Consider the following 22524-nt stretch of genomic DNA (forward strand, 5'->3'; position numbering starts at 1 on the left):
GTTCTGGGTACTTAGAATTCACCTGTGAATGAAACGTGCAGATTTCTGCCTGCCTGGTGTTTGGAGACAGGGGTCACACAGTAAATACACCAGTACTCCCTGGGGTGCAGAGGATGAGCCCTGAGCAAGTTAGGGGGTAGAGGTGTTGGGAGAAGCAGTGGCAGTCTTGCAGGTATGCAAGGAAGTCTCTAATTCGAAGTGGCATTTGAGCAAAATCCCTGAATGAGGTGCAGAAACTGGTCTTGTGTGTATCCAGGGAAGAGCTGCAGGCTGAGGGGACACAAGTGCGGAGGCCCCGAGACCAGCTGGCACATGCCCAGCACACTGGAGGAATGGCAGAACAGGGAGAGAAAATCAGAGCGAGTAGGGGTCGGGTCCCGTACGACGGCGTAGTCCAGTAGTACTTTCTGAGATTATGGAAATGTCCTCTGTGCTGTGCCATGTGACGGGCACTAGACACCTGGGGCTACTGAGCATGTGGAATGTTCTAGTGTGTCTGAGGAACCAGTTGTTAGTTGTGTTTTGAGTAACTTGAGCTTCAGCACCTCTGTGTGGCCAGTGACTGCTGAGCTCAACGCAGCTGTGGTCACCACGGCTGCCTCCCCTGGGACCATGCGGTGAGAGGCTCACCAGGATTAGTGAGCAAGGGGAAGACCAGGGGGAATTGGGGCAGCACAGGGTCTAGAGGCTGCAGGGGAGGCCTTGTGTGAGGCCAGGTGACACGGCTGAGCCCAACTGCACACCCCTAAGATGGGCACCTCGCTGCCTTGTCCATGGAGCTGCAGTGAATGTGGGATATCATGGTGCAAGACATCGTCCCTGGTGTAATGCTTATTCTATTAATATACCCCAAGGAAGAAAACCCTGAGGAGTCTGAGAGCCATCCTCTAAGTGGAGGGGACGGGACTGTCTGAGGGGCCCAGGAGCCCAGCCTCTGCTGCCCTCCACTGCCTTTGCCTCCTCCCATCCTTAGCGCACAAGGTGGCACCTCTGCAGGAATGTTGACTCCTCTGGAATACTCTCAGCTGCCTGCAGATGTCCCAGTGTGTGACACGTAGAGGGTTTTCAGAAACAGTTGCTGTCGACATGGTGCATCTTCTGGCTGTTGAAGTGGTGAGTGTTTTCTCCACTCGGTGAATTGGAATCTATGTGGCATCTCCGGGTCTGGCCTCATGTCCTCTCCCCCCCACTTGGTGGCACGATGTCCATGGCCACTCACACCCGCTGCCAGGGCAGTGAGCAAGTGAAAGAGCCGCAGTTTTGTCTGCCTGGTTATTATATGAGTTTTAAGAATCTATTTTAATAAAGACTGACTCATTATTTCAGTGCCACATCTGTGAAGATTTGGGGGAGTGCCCTGAAACCTCATTCTTTGCTTCTTGGGAACTGTGTGATGCTAAGGCCACATCCAAAGACTGAAGTGGATGCTTCCAGCACCCTGAAGGGTCTGGGCACTAGTTCACAGGGCTCCAGCTGACCACTGTTCCGCTGGTCTCCTGTGGCCACCAGGAAACAGATGAATTGAGAAGCAAAGTCATCAGAGTCCCTGAGGATCGGGGGAGGAAGACTCTTCATCTTTGAACTAGAGCAGTTGAGCAGCGCAGGCTTTGTGTCCAGCAGACCATCCGCGTCTAGACCCAGCTCATGGCACAGAGCCCTGGGAGGAGCAGGCAGCAGAGTCAAGACACCCTGGCCACCACCTGGGCAGCTCTGTGATTTGGGGAGTGTTTTGACCTTTGTTCTTTGTAAAATGGAAATGACAATAAAAATAGTAATAACACTGATTTCCAGAGTTGCTGCAAGAATCCAATGAGCTCAGATATATAAAAAAAAACTTTGTAAACTTAAAAAAACAAAACAAACAAACTTGAACAACTGAACAATACACACAGATCCATCGCTGAGGACTGAGGACATCCATCCCAGTGTGGTGACCCATCGGTGGGAAGCTCTTCAAGGCCAGGGGCTGGGTTGGGAACTAGCAGTGGTTGTCCATCAGTCTGGCTTTCTGCCTCTCTGCACTGGGTCTTTGGACCTGGATGGGTTTGTCACCGGCTAGACCTTCCGAGCACCTCGTGCAGAGGTGCCCCTTCTGTGGTGCAGCTCAGCAGCCCAGCACCAGCCCTCACCCCCCACAGATGCTTGTTTTCAGAGGGAGGTGATGGGGCTGTCCATGAGTGAAGGGCACAACACGAAGACATTCAGACTCTTCCCTGCACATGCTTCATCAAAGTGAGGAGCTGCCCTGGGCTGGAAGTCGTGCACCTCCCCCAGCGACCTGTGGTCCTTGCACCCCCTCAATGAATTACATGTCCCCGTGGGCCATTTCATGTTCCTTCTCTGAGAGCCATAATAACGGTAATTTTCATTTTTCCTCACCGTTCTGGAGACCCCCTGGGAGACAGTGTGCAGAGTAAAGAGAGCAGAATTTCACAGACATGGTTCTACGGAGGGGGTGCTGCATGTCCCAGGCACGTAGAGGAGACGCCACACTAGTGCCTGTCAGGAAGGAGATGTGGCAGGTGAGCAGTCACCTCCCCCTCTGTGAAATGATGCCTCCGATCCCTGACCTGTAGGTCTCTGTGCGTGGTGGTGCGGATGGGTGCTGTGTGGACAGAGTCACCAGCTTCCATGTCAGGGCCACCTGGAGAAGTCCTTGTTTATTACTTGGGTGAACCCATCAAAACCTGCCTATTTTCTGTCAGTTGACTAGACAAGAACCAAAGTCCTAACAGGAAGCCTTTATCATCTCAGTGCAACACCACAGCTGTCTGCACGATTATTATGGGCTCTGATTTGCAGTTTTATGTTCACTTAATTAACAAAAACAGGAAAGGACACAGTCATTGCCGTGGGCCTTCTCAGTGTGTGTTTGTGAGTAGGAACGTCTGGGGGTCATCGGGGTGCTGATGGCGGGTGGGGGCAGGGCACATCACACAGGTGTCCACGTACACTTCTGCTTAATGCCACAGGTGACAGCCTCTCTCCGAAGCTACCTGAGGAAAGGGCTGCCTTGCCATGCACTGCTGGTGTGTACTGAGCTCTCCAGCCCCCAGGCGTGAGGCCTCATGTTTAACAACCTCTGGTAGCTGGCCAAGGGAGCTGGGAAGCTAATGCACCATTTCTTTTTTAGGAAACAATATCTTGTGTAAGATACGACTCTATCTTTGCATAAAATAAATACGTACAGAGAGAGAGCCAGGTTTGTGATGAATCAGCATGAGTTTACCATGTTTTGATGGGAATGGAAAATTCACAACAGGGGCCCAGCAAGTGGAAAACCATTTAGAAAACAAGCATCTTCTATGCACAGGCGCCTGGGCGGGAGAGCGTTTGCAGGACCCCAGGCATTTGGCATTCTAGAAGCATAGATGTGCACCCATAAAGGGAAGGTTTGGGCAGTGGGTCTCATTGCTATGTTCATGTGGGAATCATCCAAACTGCTTAAAAATTCCTGTACCCCATCTCCTTCCCCACCTGCTATGTCAGAATCCCTAGTAGATCGGAGACCCGCCGTGTAACCGGACCACAGGGTAGCCAGAGCGGCATCTGGAGCAGCTTTCCTGCTAGGCACCATCAGCTCCTCAGGAAGGAGCCTGCACATTCTGGGTGGAAATCAAGCCACACCTACATCCTGACTCAGTTCAGAGTCAAGGGACACTTGAAGGGGACAGTGTCCTCCTTCCGTCCACACCAGCCCTACCCTGTCCTGTAAACTAGTGAGAAATCTCAGAACCAAAAGCAAATCCACATGGGGTAGCCCTCTGAAAGTCCCCAGTCCCATCTGCTGGTGGACACACCTTCATCCTCACCACCTGGGCACTCAGATCCCAGAGATCTCCAAAATAACTGGTTTCTGTAGGATTTTATCTACTATTGAACAACCCAAAGCCCTGTACTTGAGATTTTTCCTTTCTGTTCTTGGTAAGAGTTTCCTGGGCTGAGCATCCTTCCCTTGAGGCTGTACACTGGCAGGCAGTGACGATAACAGGAGCACTGTCACTATCAGCCACAGCAGCTGTCCTCCCGGGAGAGCTTGCTCCACCAGGTGCATTGCCCGTGTCCTGGGTGTCACCATTAATCTTCCTTCTCCTCTCCTGCCCCGCCCACTTCTCTCCCGCAGAGCGACTACTCCAGTGACACAGAGAGCGAGGACAACTTCCTTATGATGCCCCCACGTGACCACCTGGGTCTCAGCGTCTTCTCCATGCTCTGCTGCTTCTGGCCTCTAGGCATCGCGGCCTTCTACTTGTCCCATGAGGTAAGGCCTCTGTCAGCCGGTCGCATGCAGGGCCCAGGCCAGGGAGGCGTTGGAGAGCTTAGGAAGCCCCTCAGCTCCTGCTTCCAGGGGGTCTGCACTTATGCAGCTGGAGGAGACCAGGGGCACCAGGGCACAGGGCAGGGCTGTGCAGCGTGCCGTGGTGGGACTGCCTTCTGAGAGCAGGCATCCACTTGCCAGAAGAGAGACATCCTTGGGGAACTGACCTTCATTTAGGGCCTAGGGTCACACTGGCAAGGCAACCCAGTGCCAGGAAGTGCCATGCCCAGCGGAGGAGCCATCAAGAATGTAATGAGAGAGCAAGAAAGGAGGGTTTTGTGTTTCTTGTTAAAGGCTCGTTCATGTAAAACTGATTGTAGGTCCACAGCCCCAGTGCGCCTGTCCACAGTGCATGCTCTGCTGGTGGGAAGACATGTCCTAGTGAGTGACTGTGCCCTTCCCTCCAACACGAGTCATCTGAAGGTGGTGGTTTCCAGCCCTGTTCACTACAAAGTATCCTCTGTGTTGTTCCCTCTTGGAACCCAGGTTCTGAAGAGGTTTGAAAGATTTTTCTCTAGCAAATAAAGAGCCCTCATTCAGAAATCACCTATATTCATATTCTTAGTAGTCAAAGACAGACATGTGTACTTGCCAGTTAAAGCATGAGACTGAAGCATCTCTGACCTCACTGCTGTCATCACAGCCAGCACAGGGGAGGCGACCCCCGATGGCCCATGGGGTGCTGGGGACAGGCAGAAGATCCCTGAGGTGCTCTGGTTCCCTCTCCAGCTTCTGGGGTTCTGGGGCTGGGGTTGCAAATGGCTGACTCTGGCAGGTCCTTTGTTTGAAATAGATTTTTCTCTTGGCTTGAAAATAGATTCCCTGACTGACTCTAGCAGTGGCTTCTCACTGGTTTCTGTCCTGACTGGGTCTATTTGTCTGCCCTGCCCTGATGCGGGTTCTTTCCAGGGGGAGTGGGGTAGTGACAGGTGTGGACCCTGAGGCCAGGTGCTTCTCAGCAGGGACATAGGGAGTGCTGCACTGTGCTGCTCTGATGGTGGCTCTGGAAGAGTGGCCACGTCGTGGGGGATCCTACACTGCCAGGGTTGGGTGACACTTGCTCCAGGCCCAGCTTTGGCCTCAAGGGTCTTTCTGAGCTTCTCTTTTGTGGATTTGACCCCCAAATGCCACAGACTCCCTCCCGGTGGCACAGGCACAGGGTGGAAAGCCACATTCCTGGGTCTGTGGGGCCCAGGTGGCTGTGTGGTAGAGGTGGGCTGGCTGAAGCCGGATTCCGAGGTGAGGCAGCAGGTGCCGTAGGCACTGCATGTTGGAAGGCACATGGGGTCTGGAGAAGGACTGCAGAGCCTGCCTCTGCCTGTGAAAAGCGCACCCCAAAGCCCAGTTTAGGATGCTGCATGAAGGCAAGAGCGGTCTCGCTGTGAAAAGGGGTCAGGTCAACACAGCTGAGCTAGCTAGCTCCTCACATAGCAATGCACTGAGGACTTTTCCCAGGGCCTGAACAGGGGACATCCAGTGTACCCCAAAGTCTCTCCGTGCACCCCAGCCCTGCATCATCTCCAATGGAGAAGGACAGGGGCACACCCGCCTTCCTGGGGCCCAGCACGGAGACAGCTCTTCCCACCCTTGGCAGGGCACACCTTCAATGTTGGAGCTGTTTGTTTATTGCCAGGTTTTAGAACAGGATTCTATTTTCATCTTGGACTCCATGGGGAAAGGTGTTACCTGTTCACAGAGGTGAGAACAGAGATGCTGTGTAAACGTGCCAGCAGGGTGTTGGATGAGCCCTGGATAAGCAGCAGGGGGTACAGTGAGAGGCGGGGCCTTTGCCATCAACATGCTGCTGACCTGTGACCTGTGCCATGCTGTGGTCTGTCCAGCTCCACAATTCCTGAGGTGAAACTGAGGCCTCTGGAGCAGGGCAAGCTGTGGACAGCATCTCTGTCCACAAGACTGTGATTATAATGAAAGTCAAGGCTGAAGTGCAGAGACTGGTGCTCAGAGCCTCTTTCTCAGAAAGTAATTATATTCTTAACACAGTAAGGGCTTCTTAGACTTGGGTCTGATGGCTCATGATGTTTAATGTCTTAGATGGCAGAGAGGGTTGTTATTTGTTTAGTGGCAAATAGGAAATGCAGTTTCTGTAGAGGCTTCCGCTCACGTTTTTTGAGGTGAAGCTCAAGCATGTTTGCAGAGTGTAGTGGTTGCTTTCGCTGCTGGAGTAAGAGGGGCTCCTGGGACCCACCTCCCTCAGCTCCCTCTTCATTGTGCTTGAGAGTGGATTTCCCTTCAGTGGACCCATGACTGGGAAGAGACACTAACAGTTTTATAAGGAAATCTCTGGAGGTGAGTCCCTTCACAGGGCTTGTATCCAAATCCCTTCCAGTAGGAGTTCCCACGCAGAGTCCTGTTCCCATGCAGCACTCCCAGTGCAGTCTGCAGCTGTGGCGTCCTGGGCTTTGCTGCAGCTCCAGAGGCGACTGCCCCTGCACCCAGGCTTCAGCTGGGCCACAAGGCTGCTGTGCATTGTTTATGCCTATAAAGCCCAACCTGCAGATGCAAAGTCTCCAGCAGGCCAGTGGGGGCAGGCAGCTGGGATTGGATGGTGTGTGTGATGGAGTAGAGCAGATGTGCTCTGAGAGCCACTGCACGAAATTAAATCAGTGCTTTCCTAGGCCAGGCCAGCCAGGAGTGCTAAGCTGGGTACTGGAGAGAGCAGCCCAGAGCCCCCGCAGCAGGGCTTTCACAGCTCCAGTGCTCCTGCTGCTCTGGGGCTCGGGGGGTGGGGAGGGAGGTTGCAACTGCAGCAAAGAGCCCAGGTGTGAAGCCAGGCCCCGACCCAGTGCCACACCTGAGAAGCCCAGGCATCTGAGTGTGGCGTGGGGTTTCTCCCTTCATGACAGATCCTATCGCAGTTACTCTTTGTAAAAAACTATTCAGGGAAGTCAAAAGAACATGCTAGGCTGTTCCTGGAGAACAAAACAAAATGAATCATGGTGCTTTGGTTAAATCAGACAGTGATGAAAAGAATTAATGGCATCCCTGGCTTGTGAACCCCTGGGTATTCTTTGTTCTGTCCTCTTCTAGTCAGATCCCATTCTGCGGACAACTCCTCCAGGCTCAGTTTCCTGATCCACGCAATGGTATTAAAATAACTTGAACTGTGTGGAGCTGGCCAAGGGATAGAGAACTGAGCACAGGGAGGGTCCGCAGCAGGTTCTGGGACAGCAGCGGCTGACAGTGCTCTGCTGGAGACCAGGGGCAGAGGGACAATGGATGCCTGCAAGGAGACAGACAAGCTGTCCTCCAGCACACTTCACTAGTTCTAAAAAGGTGCTGTTAAGTAGTAGTAACAGAAGGAGTAAAAGTGCTAGTAAGGTGGGTGTTAAATACCACGTGGCCTTACTTCTGGGGCATGGCCCTGCACCAGCAGCATGAAATGCATGTTATCTGGCCCCACTGCAGACCTGCTCAATCAGAGTCTCTGCGGTGGGGCCCAGGACTCTGCACTTAAGGAGCCTTCCAGCTGATTCTGATGCCTCTTCATTTTGAGCAGTGCTGTTGTACCTCGGTCTTGTAGGAACCTGTGACCCAGGCACAGTGATCACACTCACTTTGTGGTGATGGAATTGGGACTCAGGGAGGTTGAGTGACATGCTGAGGCCAGAGTGGTCAGTGGTGGCCTAGGGCTACTGGGACGGTCTGGCTCTAGGGAGGTAGCAGGTTTGGCCCTCAGCTGTGATGAAGGACTTAACATGGGCAGGGTGGGGCAGAAGAGTGTAGCATGTCGTCCCCAACTTCATTTTGCCCCAGCAGTGTTAATTGTTTGATGCAGCCAAGTTTTGTAAAGCAACTTCAGGAGAGGAGGGTGTGAGTGTGTGCAGTTTTGGTGGCGTGGATGCGTCTAGGACGGATGCTTCTGAGAGATGTTGCGGGTGGGAATGAAACCCATAATTTGCTGAGTGACTGCTGTGAGCTAGCTAATGCACGCACTTTAGTTATTCTTTGCAATGAATCTCAAAGTTGGAAAATTATCATCTCCATTTTATAGATGAAAATAACAGAAGTTTCAAGGGATTAAATAATTTATAGAAATCACAGAGGTAGTAAGTATGGGTACATGAGGCAAATATAAATATTTCTCACCATTAAAACTAAATTTTCTGCAATATAACCTGGACTTTTGTCTGTTCACAACTAAAAATGGAAGCACAGCACTTGCTTCCAGTTCCATGGCTGCCCCACATAGAAAGTGTGGCAGGAGAAAGGGAGCCCATTGCAGACATGACGTGGTATCTGCCCTCATCACCCTTTACACAGTCACATGTGACAGATGACAACTGGAGCCTGGAGCTGGAGACCCTCCCCTGAGGAAGGCCACGGCCTGGGCTAAGAGGGGCTGGGCCTGCTGGCAGACGTCTTCTGCATTTGAGCATGTATTATGGCTTGATTTCATTTCATTTCATAAAATGTTTCTTTCCTTTACTAACTGCAACATTATGACAATAATTAAATGAGAAAAGGGTTTTAAGAGCCAGATTATGAATTTTATGAATAGCACCAGAAAAGGGAATTGGGCAAATCAGAGGGAAAAAGGAATCTCTTTATGGTACTGGAAATCCAGAAGAGCAAGGGTCCAACCTAGCCAACAACAGTGTTTCTTGATGTCTGTTATTCATGGAACACTTACCCCATGCCAGGCCCTGGTCTGGATGTCCAGGATGCAGCAGCAGACAGAACAGACCTGACTCCCCCTCACAGAGCTGACGTGCTAGTGGAGAGAGGCAGGTGGCAAATAAATACAATTACAGAATGCCCAACAGTGCTATATGCAAAGGAGAAAAATAAAGTTGGAAATGGAGATGGGGAGAGTTGAGCTGGGAAGTGACATTTTAAATAGGCTGGTCATGGAAGGACTTGCTAAGCCAGGAGGATCTCTTGAGGAAGAGCTTTCCAGGTAGAGGCAGAGCTGTTGCAAAGTCTCTGAGGTGGGAACATGCCTGGCTCTATCAGGAGCAACGTGGAGGCCAGTGTGACTGAGGCAGAGTGGCCACTGGGTGACATGCAGGGTGGTGGGGCAGACCCCATGGGGTCTGTGACAATGAGCCAGGCTTTTATTTTAGGCTGAGCAGATGCTGAGGTGTTTGAGCCAAGGCCGCCGTCTGTCAGGGCCTGTGGAGGGCAGGCAGGAGCAGCCACCATGTGCTGCAGGCTGCTGTGATCATCTGGAGAGTGGTGGTGGCAGTCTGGACCCAGTCACACGGGGGACTCAGTAAGAAGTAGAGAGAGGCAGGATGTCTTTCGGAAGAATGACCAGCAGGTTTGCTCATGGCATGAGAGGAGGAAAGATGGGAAGGGTGCGTGGGAAGATGGGCTTGCCACAGCTGAAGGCACCGTGCGAGGCAGGAGCAGGGCAGCTTGGCTCGGACCCGGTGAACGGAGGCTGAGAGCAGGCTGCTGGATGTGCATGTTTGGGGTCCAGGGGAGTGGTCTGGGCCCCATGGGGAGGGTGTGGTGTAAGATGAGCTGAGCCTTCCCCACATTTGGTAGCCATGAAGAGGGGGTGGGAGCACAGATGAGCCCCACGGAGTGGGCTCTGGGGATAGCAGTCCAGCTACAGGAGCCATGCTGCTGGACGTGGACAGGCAGGCCTGTGGGGGGCACGAGGGGCTAGGTACTTCCTTTCTTGGTCTCGGTGCTGGCTGTACACCATGACAGCTCACCGAGCATCATGCTGTGACTGTGCTTTTCTATAAGTGTGGAACACTTTGATGAAAAAGTTTGAAAAGGCCGTGGGAAGAGAGTGGTTGGATATGGCCGCCCTGGTTATCTCTTGAAGAGTTTTGCTATAAACAGAAAGAGAAATGGGGTGGTATTTGATGAGGTATTGTCAAGAGTGAGTTTTGTTTGTTTTTAAGTGGAGAGATTACAGCATATCCATATGTGAAGAGAACAGCCTGACTGAGAGCGAAATGTCGATGTCACAGTGCAGGGGATGGAGGGAGAGAGTTCCCGGGGAGGTGGCCTTGAGCAGGTGAGCAGAGTGGGCAGTGCAGGGGGTCGCCTTCCTGCAAGCTTATCCTGAGTGGCAGGAGATTGGGTGCTGCGGGTCGTGTGCCTGGGAACCCGGAGCCCTCTTTGGGTCAGGGGAGTTTGAGGAGGAAGGAGGAGCCAGGGGGTGGGCCTGGGCCAGGGAGGGCGTGGGGCTCCGGGTGGACTGAGGCCAGGCCTTGTGCAGGCTTCAGATTTCCCAGCTGCATTCTTGGGTGCGGGATTTGCCAAGGCTGTGAATTTGCCTGAAGACAACCACAGAGCACAAGATACAGGGACTTGGTGGCCGAGCAAAGGAGCCACCACAAGGATGGCTCCTTACAAGGATGGGGCTTGGAGCCTGGATGAAATATGAAGGCAAGGGAGGATATGAGTGCAGCAGGAGCAGCCAACCGCCCCCTGCACGGAGCACCTTGTGCACACGTCCCCTTACTCACTTCTTGCGGCCCGGCAGGGGCAGGGCAGGAGAAGTCGCATGGCTGGTCCCAGGATCCCTGCCCACCTGCGTGCTGGTGCTCAGCGATTGCTGTACGCAGTGGCTGATTCCACCAAATGGTACCCAGGCGTTAGAAGAAATCACAGGTCTTGCTTTAGACATTACCAGTCCTCACATGGGGAAAAACCATGTAAGTCTAAAATCCTTTCCTTTTGTTTTGGTGAAGTAACAGCCCTGGTTGTAGGTCCCGGGGGTATGTCTGTCCTTCCCTACCTGACTCCAACAGGACTGGATCACGTTATATTATGGGAGAGAACCAGGTGATCCTGAGTAATGCTATATACTGCAGGTGCTTCTTATTTCTCCTGAATTTCTTGTTCTCCAGCACAGGAGACATAGAAGTACAGCTGTCCCTTTCCCTTCTAAATAAGAGGCTCTACCAATTCTGCAAAGGTGAAGGGAAACAATTATGGGATTTGGGTGTGAGAGCCTGTCAGTCAGATAAGCCCTGGTGGAACGTGAGGGCATCATGGTAGTTCCAAAGGGAATTAGAGATTCCCCTTCTCAGGCTCTGCCCTGGATGTCAATCCTGATTCTTTATGGCTGGTTTGTGGGATTCTTGTCAGTGTTTTCAGCCTGTCTCCCAGGAAGCATCAAACTTCCTTGTAACAGTCACCAGGACGTTGCTCAGAGAGAGGGGAGCGTGGGTCCTTCTAGAGGACCAAGTGATGCCGTTTGTTGGGTTTGCTTTCAGCTGTGTTCTTGAGCCAGTTGGTGACCTAGTCAACGGGGCCATCAGGATTTGGATGGTTTGCCCCACCTTTTCGTTCTCTAATATGAAAAGAACAAGTGATTTGCCCTTGGAAAAATGTGAGGTCAGTAAGATAATTTGAAAATACGGAGCAGGAAATCACTGGAGGCTTCTGTTTGTTGCCCAGACCTCTGACCTCCTACAGCTAGGATACTTGTTATGTTCATTTATGTGTTTATTTTGCCAAGATCTCCTTTGAAAGATAATTAAACGCGGATCCTCCTAATCCTTTTCTTGGAGTGTTTTACCCACACGTGGTTCTTCATCCTCACTCTGCTCGCCCCACCCCCACCTTCTGCCCGCCTTGAGAATGGTTCTGCACTCACAGCCCGGATGTGCGATCTCTGGGTCCTCAGTCTACCCCCCAGCCCCTTTCAGGTTGATTCATGGCTGCTGACTGGATATCTGCCATGCTGACACACTTAGTCTCTGTGCAGACTCCGCAGGATGTCCCTGGGTGCCAGGCACCCTCCGTGCCCAGCAGTCTGCAGCCTGTGCACACCCTTGTTGCTGGGATGCAGAGAGCTCGGGTGTTCTGGAGGGATAGAAGCAGAAGTGGTATGATGTGTGTGAGCATTAGGGAGTTTTCCTGTGTGAGGAGTGGGTTAATGCTGTTGGTGTGGTGTTGCGAAGGCTCCTCGTGCTGTGATTAGTATAAACAGGGTGTAGAGGGCTGTGATCAGCATGTTGAGTCCTGTGAGGACAATTGTAATGTTTGATCATGAAAATGATGCCATTGTTACAAATAGTTCTCTGATCAGGTTGATGGTTGGTGGGAGGCCCAGGTTTGTCAGGGGGCTACTAGCCATCATGTCGCTCTCAGAGGGAGAAGTGGGAGAAGTGTTTGTAGGCCACGGGCTAGGATTGTAGCTCAGCTGTGGATGCATTCATAATTGGAGTTTGCAAGGCAGAAGAGTAGGGACGATGCGAGTCCATGGTGATTATTAGGGCTGTGGCTCCTGTGCATCGTGGACGGAAGGCCAGCGACCCTCTCCTGCACAGGGGACCAGGGAGAGATCTCCGCATTTCCTCCTCCTCCTTCCTAACCCCCATCCCCTCACCCGCCTCCCTCTCTGTGCTCGTCTTCCAGAGTGCGTCTGGAGGAGCAGTCCTGCAGCACTCCACGGGAGACAGATGATGCGCGTCCACTGTGCATTTGTCTGCACGCAGAGTAGTGTTTGGGAGGGAAGAAATAGTGGGCGCAGAAGAGATTCTGGCTTCGCGTTATGGAAAGGGCTGCGCGAGTTTCTCCTTGCTCCTGTTCTAGTGTTCAGGACATCGTTTGCTTCCCAGGGGCTGCCTCATTCCCTCGTATGTCTGATTCTCAAAGAACTACAGTTATTAGAGAGTATCACATTTCTTCCATTTTGTTCCCCCAAAGTATTCATTTTGGCCATGTTCTGAAGGGGATGCTGAGGCTGCAGGGGGGGCGGGGGCTGCATTTACCGCAGAGTCACTGAGCCAGTCCTCGGCCAGTCAGGGCTGGAGGCCAGGCCACCTCTCGGGGGCTCTGAGAGATCCCTACCACTGTAGCCATGGGATGCCTCCACGGGCCCAGCCCTGGGCAGAAAGGTCTGTGAGTCTCCCTGACTTGGGCAGGCTCCCAGGGACAGAACACAGCAACCTTGGAGAACTAATGCTTTATCTGGAGGTGCAATCCCAGGCCAACAAAAGAGAGAGCAAATGGAAGGGAGGCATGGAAGGAGGGAAAGTAGACAGGATGGAGCCTTCCCATGCTGGCCACCACTTCCCAGGCAGAGCTGGCCCCTCTCTGGACAGCTCAACTGAGACAGCGGAGAGGCACTGATAGTCCAACTCCCAGCACCCCAGCATCAAAGGGTGCCCCACAGGCAATCGACTCTCCCGCACTTGCATTTGTGGCCCCTGGCTCCTCCAGAGCTGCCGTGGAGGACAGAAGCCACACCCTCGGGCATGGAGCTCCTAGGAGTTGGGACTGTTGGGAAGAGACAGAGACCCCAGATGGTAGCCTGAGGTGACCTGCACGGAGCTGGTCATTGAGGAGAGACTGGGCAGAGCAAGCAGTCACGAGCTTGAGAGATAGCCAAGGGACACCGAGGCACAGGAGTGAACACACTGAGAGTCACCTTGGCACCCAGTGACCGGGGCAGCCCCTTGACCGTCGAGAGCCTCAATGCCCAGTCTGGAAGCCTGGATGACTGCCCCTTGTCCTAGGACTTCGGAGGGCTAAAACCACAGCATAGATACTCGTTCTGGCCCAGACCAGACCTTACATCAGGCACCATGTAAAAGCATTTGGTGATGTCGTAGCTGATGTTCAGCCTTTGTTCATAATGTAGCATGTGATAGCCACACAGGAGCCCATGGTGGAGAGGGAAATTCTTACCAGGGCAGCCCTGTCCTGAGCGTGGCAGGATCCTGCTGGGGCATGGGCAGTAAGCCCCCTGGCCCCGGCTCTCATGAAAGGCTGCTGAGCCAGGGCTGCGCTGCTGCAGACGGGCAGCAGACAGTGTGGTACGAAGGGCTCACCTCACACGTCTATGAAATGAGAATGACAGAGAATGGGCAGTGTTGCCCTGAACACGAGCTCAGCGATGCACAGATTGCTCACACACACAACACACTTCATGTCCACCACAGTCCTGTGAAACCGGTGCTAGTATTAATCATCACCATTTTACGTAGGATAAATTTACACATTTTAACCTGGGTTTGTACAAATCAGGGTCTTTGCTGTTTTTAAATCCCCCAAATACACCCAGAGCCACTGTTTCAGAATAAGTTTACAGCAGGTTTTGTTTCATCCTCACGAGGACCTGTGGAAGAGGCAGGTGCTACCAGGCCTGGCAAGTGGGGACAGCAACACCCAGCCACGTTGTTTAACTTACTCAGGATCACACAGCAGGTCAGCCGGGCCCCAGGGGAGACGTCATAAGGAAACCGAGAGGTGCCCTCTGCGGTGCGCACGCTCGGCTCTAGAGATTCCAGCCCAGTCTTACTCATGGCCACATATTTTCTTTTCAACTTAATTCTGTTTGGTTTAAAATACGTAATAAAAATAAATAATAAAAAATAGTTTCCCGTGTTTTTAAATTAATCATTTTTTGTTAGCTATTCCCCATTTATCTTTCCAACAAAGGGTCAGTTTTGTTGCTTCAAAAATTATGCTACGGTGTCTAATTGTGTGATGGAAGAATCAGTCAATGACTTTTTTTCACGTGCTCATTTAAGAAATGTGGAACTCTGCAGGCATATGAGATATGTTATTGTACATTTCTGAAAGTTAGAAAAAAAGGGAAAAAGACTGGAAGAAAATCACCCCAAAGAGAGGCAGTGGGCAGTTTTCTCCTCTTTTCTACATGTGTCTTTGTGTTCTGTGCTTGCTTGTTTTAACACGTTAATGGGAAGGGGATTTCTAAGCCTTTCCTAGTTTGAACATACACAAACATAACTGTACAGTTAAAAAGTTGTTTTAGAGCAAACAGTCAAGTAACCGTCAAGAACATCCCCAGATCTCCCGGATGGAAGAATTTGTTCTGACTCCATCCTTTCCCCTTATTAGAACCCTGTCCCCCACCAGGTGACCACCAAGTGACCTCTACAGGACAAACTTTCTCTCACATCTTTGTTATTTTTCACCTAAGGCTGCATCCCTAACCCTTCATTTCTTTATCTTTCCTACCTGCACTTATGAAAGCCATGTTGAATATAAATGACATTTTTATCTTGTCTCAGGTCTCTAAGGGAAAATTTCCAACACTTCACTGTTAAGTAGAATCTTTAGATACCTTATTTTTAAATCATGAAAGGACACTGGACTTATCAAAAGCTTTTTTGTGCAAATTAAGAGATTATATGAGTGTTTTCCTTTAATCTACTGGTATGGTAAATTGAATTGTGTTGACTGATTTAAAAATGTTAAACCAATCTTGCATTCGTAGAATAAACTCTAATTGGTCATAATTTCTATATGCTGCTGAATTAGTTTTGTTTGGGATTTTTGCTTTTCTGTTCGTGAGAGAGATTGATCTATATTATCATCCTTTTCATGAAATTTTGGTATCAATTTTATTATAGTTGTGAAGAGTTCCCTTTTTCCTGTTCTCTGAAAGTTTATTTATTTATTTATTTATTTATTTTCCTTTTTGTCTTTTTTCGTGACTGGCAACGGATCGCAACCCTCAGTGTCACGCCCGTACCGGACCGGGACCGGCCACGGGATCACAACCCTCGGTGTTGCTCCCGCCCCTCGCTCAGCCAGTGAGCGGGAACCGGTCTGTATGTGGGATCCTAACCCTCGGCGGGAGCGCCACCGCACTCCCAAGCAGCGCACTAGCGCAGTGCGCCACCGGGCCGGCCAGCCTGAAAGTTTATTTAAAACTGAAATTATTTTTTAAATCTCTGAGCTATCTGAGCCTGGAGCTTTCTTCATAGGAAGATTTCTAGTTAATAACTTAATTTCTTTACTACGGATAAGTCTAACTAGGTTTTCTATCACGTCTCATGCCAGTTTTGGCAAGTTATGTTTTTCTAGGATTTGACAGCTTCATCCAAATGATCAACTTTATTCAAAGTATGAATTCAGGCCTTTCTCATCTTTTTTGGATATAGATGTGTGGATGGATGAATGGGTGGATGGATGGACAGACAGACGGACAGACATAGACACCTCCATAAAAGACAGTGTTTCTGTTGTTTCATATCTATTTTATAGACCCATGTGTTTCCCTCATTTTTTCTTCTCACTCCTTCCTGCATCTTTCACCTTCCAGCTGGAATAATCCCCTTCTGCCATTCTAAAGGACATCCTTTAAAATTTCTTTTACTGTGGGTCTGCTGGTGGTAACTTCTCTCCATCTTGTGTCACTGGAAATGTTGTTTTGTCACTTTTATCCCTGCAAGTGTGTTCACTGGGTGTAGAATTGTGGTTGACAGTTCTCCCTTCAGTTGTGTCTAAACTTCCAAATCCATTCACTGAGTTATAGTATTGGGTTTCTTAAAAATTTTTTTTTAGTTATCTGTTCTACAATTTCTGTGTTTCTTTCTTTTTTTTTTTCAGATCTGCTATAACCCTTTTATATGTTCTAACCATTTGCTAAGATTTTCAAGCTTTGTTTTTGTTTCCTTGAACACAGTAAGCAGAGGTGTTCTATAGTCTATGCCCAACCATCACACTATCTGGGGTCCTCGTGAGTCTGTATTTTGTTCTCAGTGTTGACGGTATGCTGGTCATTGTTTTTAAAAAAGTATTCATAGTAATATTTTGGAAATTATGGTGATGCCACCTTCCTTCAGATAAGCTCCTCCTTTGCCTTTTCCATCCTCCGAGCTCTGTCACTGAGGCAGGGGAAGTGGAGGAGGCTTCCAGGGGAGCTGAAGGCTGCTGGCAAGAGGGCTGGGCTCCTTGGCCTCTCTGGCTTGTTCCTGTGTCATAGGTGGAAACAGTAAAGATGAAGGTGATCTGCACGGGGCAGTGCATCAGGGAGGAACTGACTTAAATTTATGTGGCAGAAGGTGGATATAGGACTGGGAGACAGAGTAGGGCCAGAGATGCCTGAAAGCAAACTGGAGTCCTCCGGTCAGCAGTCAGGGCATCTCGAGCCAGGGCGTGTCGTGCTGTAAGTGGAGCATCAAGGCGAGCGGTCAGAAAGCAGTGTGTGCAGCAGCAGCGTGCTCTACTGTGCACTCACCCTTAGACTGGAGGCTCTTTCTCACTAGGGAATGGGCAGACCCATTCATTGGGCACTGGGGGTCACTGGATATCTGCTGTACACCTGTGAGCTCACTGGAGGTAGAGGGCGAGAGAGAAGAGGGAGGAAGACCTGAGGCAGGTAATCACCCCGGCCCCCAGCTGGGAGCCTGGTGACAGCAAAACTTTAACTGACATGAGCATTGAACTGGAACCTTCCCAGATGCCTAAAGGAACATGCCTGGGTGTTTCCAGAAGCTATCGCCTGTCCATCTTTCTAATCATTTATTTCTTCAAAACAAACCAGCGTTTTCATGTTCTCCTCTCTAAGCCTTGTCACAAAGACAGGCATTTGAAGTTTTCGTTATTCCTTTTTCCCAAAGTTGTGTGCTTAGAATGCGTGCATTATGTAAACCTGAAGCCCTGAGTAGCCTGCACACTGGATGCGGGTGCTCCTCAGCATCCACAAGACTTAGAGGTGATGTTCTACGCACCCACCACCTCCCTCTTTTGTCCTCAAGTTCATCATTCCCAAATCTCCCTGGATTTATAGCAAATTGAGTCCCATGCAATGAATGCATCCGTTAGGCACTAGCAGACTCAGAATTAGCTCAAGGTCTAACTTTTCACTTGAGAACCACAGCTCATCCAAGGTAATAGTCAGGTAGTTGGGGGTTCTCTGGCTAATGCTATGAACTCTGTGCTGGAGTCGGGGGAGAAAGTCCTGGGAAGGATGTCACAGCCAAACTGGATTGACAGGACCACCTAGGAAGGAAAATACTACCCAGGAACCGAATGGGAGGGGAGGAGTGGAGCAGGCCTATCCCAGCCTCCCAAGGTGAGTGACACAGACGTGAGGTTACAGTGAGGGAACTGCTGGGATGCAGGACCCCAGCCGGTCGAAGACAGGTGGATTAGGAAACACTGCTAGAGGGGGCCCTGATATACCAGGTGGGCATATTTCATCTCGTCAGGAAAACACGCAGTGACAGCTCCGTAGTCACCAAGCTGATCTCCTTCTCTCTCTCTTCCTGTCTCCCTCCCTCTTCCCCCATCTCTATCTGTCTCCATATGCATATTTGATATGCTGATTGTAGCTTCTGAAAGCTGTTTTGCAACTTCTGGATTTAAACACTTCCACATAAATATTAATGATCTGGTGCAGCCAAGACAAATCAGATTTCTTATCTGTTTTTTTTCCCACTGGAATCCATGCTGCAGTTAAGTTGCTGACTTTAACTCGGTGTGTAAATGAACAAATACATCTTGTCTGTTTTGTTCCCTGCAGTGTGTTAGATGGACTTTATTCAGTTATTTGTGATGCATTGCCTTGGTAATTAGTATCTTGATTTTGCGATTGTCTGTAGCGGAGAAAGCACACATGTTGCTTGTCCAAGGGCAGAGTCCATACCGCACCTGCAACTTTTGGGATCCAGGGTTGAAATCACAATGTACTAAGTTACACACTCTTCCCTCTGGTCTCATGGCTCACCTCTGATTACATTTCCAACATGTGGTCTTTTCTCTCTAGTGATGTAACTGGAGATGTTAGGATAAGGCCTACCTCTAAGGGCAGAGCTGGGCCCATGTTTCTTTTGCATCTTTCTTAAGATTGAGGCCCTCCATGTAGGTCTTGTGGCTCCACAAAGTGCAGAGCCTGGAGCTTCTGATTTTGTGCTGTGGTGCTTGGCCTCTGGCCACTATCCATGGCCACTTCTGTGACTATTGAGTCCAACCCAGCCATAGCCTGGGACACACACTCAGCCAGGAATGCCCTGGTTGATCACAGAGGCACCAAAACATCATTGCCAAGTGTCTCTGGCACAGCCATGTGGGGAGCTGGTGCCAGCCTGAGATAGCCTTAAGCTGGGTCTCAGAGCACAGGGCTCCACATGTGTCAGGAGGTGTGCTGTGACATGGGGTGAGTAGGATGTCCCTGCCCCAAACTGGGGGTGGAAAGGGGACTTATCCATCTTTCCCTGAGTGATGACTCAAGAATGGTTATCTCTGGGAAACTTTACCTCACTGAATTCCAATAGATATGTACCAATAATTAGCCCAGAAGGCGTTTTGTCACAAAACCTTAGGTTCTGTTGACCTCATGCTACAATATTAAAAGCAGGCATTCCATCTTAAGTTAAAACCTTATGCTATTATATTACTGAATATTATATTGTTGAGTATTAAAATTATTATAAATTAATAAATGTTTTCTAAGTAAAAAGAGAACAAATCTGAAAATAATTAGAAACATATATACGGATGATAATTTTTTTTTGTTTCGTTAAATTTTTATTTTGTCAATATACAATGTATATGATTATTATGGCCCATCACCGACACCTCCCTCCCTCCTCCCTCTCTCCCCTCCCCCGCAAGAATGTCCTTTCCGTTTGCTTGTTGTAACAACTTCATAAAAGTATAGTTGTTATATCTTCTTCCCCACCCCCCTGGTTTTTTTTGTGTGTGTATGTGGGTGAATTAATTTGTTTGTTTTTTTTAGCTCCCACCAATGAGTGAGAACATGTGGAATTTCTTCTTCTCTGCCTGACTCGTTTCACTCAATATTATTCTCTCAAGATAATTTGAACAGATTTAGGAAACTTATTTTAGTCTATGTACTCCTTACTGTAAGGATTTTATGGAAATAGAGATCAGGAGTTTGTGCTCAACATGCTCAAAGAGTGACACTTGCCCCAGCTATTTCCGGAAGCCCACTCCTGGGGACATTTGGGAGAGAGCCTATGGGACAGGCGGGGCAGGGGGCCTGGATAGGAGGAGGATTTGGGCCAGTTGAAGGGCATGTGTGCATGTATCTGTCAGAGACCTGGAGAGCTGGAGTGGTGATTACTGCTGGATCCCAACTCGGAAAGTGGACGGGGACGAGCAGAAGCAGGGCTCATCAGGGTGGTTCTCACGCTGAAGCTCCTCTGGGCAGTTGAGGTAGTTCTATCAACGGGGTTTGAAATGTGGAGTTTGCAAGAGTTACATGTTCCGTGCATTTACTTCTTTCCATTCTTTTGGGTTTATTTGCTGTTGCATGCCTGGTGGAAGTTCTTTTGAAAGCTCTACCTTGTCTCAGCTAGAGAGTCCAAGCTGAGCTCCAGCATGGCTCCGTGGTCCTGTCATCTGGCCAGAGGTGAGGCTGATACCTGGATCCACTGGAGGCTGTTGGAGTGGACACTGAGGCTGGATGACTAAATGTCCATTCCTCCTCCTGGGGAGATCACAGTGGGCCACGTTCACCAGCCATGGAGAAGCCCCTGGCTCCACCCTTCTCGCTGCTTTAAGGGCTGAGATGCACAGGGTGGTACAGGGACACTGAAACCAGCTGCTGTCTCAGTGACACACCGGGGCTCCAGGATTGGCCACAGTCGGAGAACCTCTGATTAATTACTTACCTCCTTCCCTTTTTGTAGAATTTTTCAAATATGCCCCATTTGAAGAAAATCCAAAGATTAAAAAAAAAAATAATCCAAATATTTATGATGGGTAAATCAAGGGCTTCTTTATTTGCATCTTATCATAATGTTAGTGTATTAACATAATGCCCTGCAAATTTATTTTATATTTAAAATATAGGTTTATACACAAGTCTATTTTAGACAATTCTCGAGGGCGAGTTCTTTTTATGAAACAAGGTTCAGTGCACTTTTAAAACATCTTGGGCAGCTAAGCCTTCTAGCCTCAGTTGTTGAATTTTAGTGTTTCCTTTCAGGTGCATAAATCATAAAAATAATGTAATTATAAAGATATGATCTATTGATGTTTTCTCAAACATAAACCTATCAGAAATAATGCAGAAGCTATTTTAAAATTTGGCCACATTATCTTCTAAATAAAATCCTGAGAGTGGCAGTTCATCTCTCACCACATGATCCACTTTAGGCAAAAGCACTTTGCTAGTTGCTACAACCACAGGACCCCTCCCACCAGATCTTACTTGGGAGGACGAAACATGTGCACACGGGAAGATAACTGGAAGGAAAATACAGGAGATTTCATGTGCTGACCTCATGGATGAGACAGTAATTAAAAGGCGGTAGAAACCATTTTTCCAGGTGGTAAGGAAAAGCTTTCAGCCACACATAAGGCAGCTGACTGTTGGGAAAGACGGGGCTGGGAGGTGGACCGGTGGGGCCTACAGTGGGAAGGACATTGATAGTAGGAGCCCCATTCTCTTCACCCTCTGACTCCTGCAGTCCTTGAATTAAAGCTAGGATGAGATAATGTTCAGAAAAATAGCACACATTACTGCTTTGCACTGGGAGGGCATTTCATATTCAACAAGGATGGGGTGGCTGAGGCTTGGGTTGACCAGCACATTATAGACTCTGATGGGAATCTAGGGCCCCTTTAGGTATGTCTCTGATATTTTGGTTTTGATGTCAGTGGAAGATAACCACATCTCTCTCCCTGTCAAAGGTCCCCTCACTGGTCTGCCAGACCCATCGGGCCAGTGTATGTGGCGTCTTGAGGGTGCTTATATCGTGACCATCTGCACCTCTGCCATGAAAGATGGCACAGCGAGAGGACAGGACCCAGCTCCACCACTCTGCAGGTGGCTGCTCTTGGCCATGCCCTTTTCTTGCCTCCTGGCTTAGCGTTAGCATTTTCTGGCTCTTTGGGAGTTGTGTGAATCCCAGGCACAGAAAATGCCAAACTTAGAGCTGAAAAAGCTACCCTGAGCATGTGCCATGACATGGAGAGCGTGTGTGCTGTGCTCCTTGCTTTGATCTTACCTTCTCCCCTCTAGACAGGGCACTCTATTTCTAGTCTGTCTAGATTACATATGAAGTAGCAAAGGGTCTCTGAAGCACAGCTGCGGAGCGTGTTTGCACTGTTCTGTATCTCTATGCATCTAAGCTCTGCGCTGGGGCAACGTTCAAGCACACACAGGAGCACAGAGGACAGGGAGCCTGGGACTCAGCATGGGAGCATGTGGATGAGAGCCATGGGGACAGAGGCGCCAAGATTCATGAGGAAGTGGCCTGGCTGCAGGCTGCTCAGGACACTTGGAAACAGCAAAATACCCAGGCGGAGAGAGGCGTCCGTTAGATCTGGCCCTGCGCTGGGGTCTGATAGCATGAAAGGGTGAACTTATGAGCATAAGCCAGCTGCTCCTGGGGCCAGTCAGCTCCTTAAGCCATGCCTGGGTCCTTCCTCGCCTCCGGCCCAGCCCAGTTGTGGTTCTCCAGGAGGCACCATGGTTTGGGCCGCTGGAGCATTCATATCTCAGTTCACCCTCCAAGGTCTAGCCTCCATGTGGACGGGGCCAC

At 49.9% G+C, this 22524-nt stretch overlaps 1 protein-coding gene across 2 annotated transcripts in view; it reads left to right on the forward strand.

The window, feature by feature from the left end:
- The window catches only part of SYNDIG1 (synapse differentiation inducing 1), a 121311-nt gene that overhangs the window by 26886 nt on the left and 71901 nt on the right, over positions 1-22524 (forward strand). For both annotated transcript variants that reach the window (XM_008576045.1, XM_008576044.1), the window contains exon 2: positions 4124-4261. In XM_008576045.1, coding sequence (XP_008574267.1) covers positions 4124-4261 — 138 coding nt within the window. The remainder of the gene's footprint in view (positions 1-4123; positions 4262-22524) is intronic.

Source organism: Galeopterus variegatus, unplaced genomic scaffold (assembly GCF_000696425.1).
Source record: "Galeopterus variegatus unplaced genomic scaffold, G_variegatus-3.0.2 Scaffold1277, whole genome shotgun sequence".
NCBI lineage: Eukaryota > Metazoa > Chordata > Mammalia > Dermoptera > Cynocephalidae > Galeopterus > Galeopterus variegatus.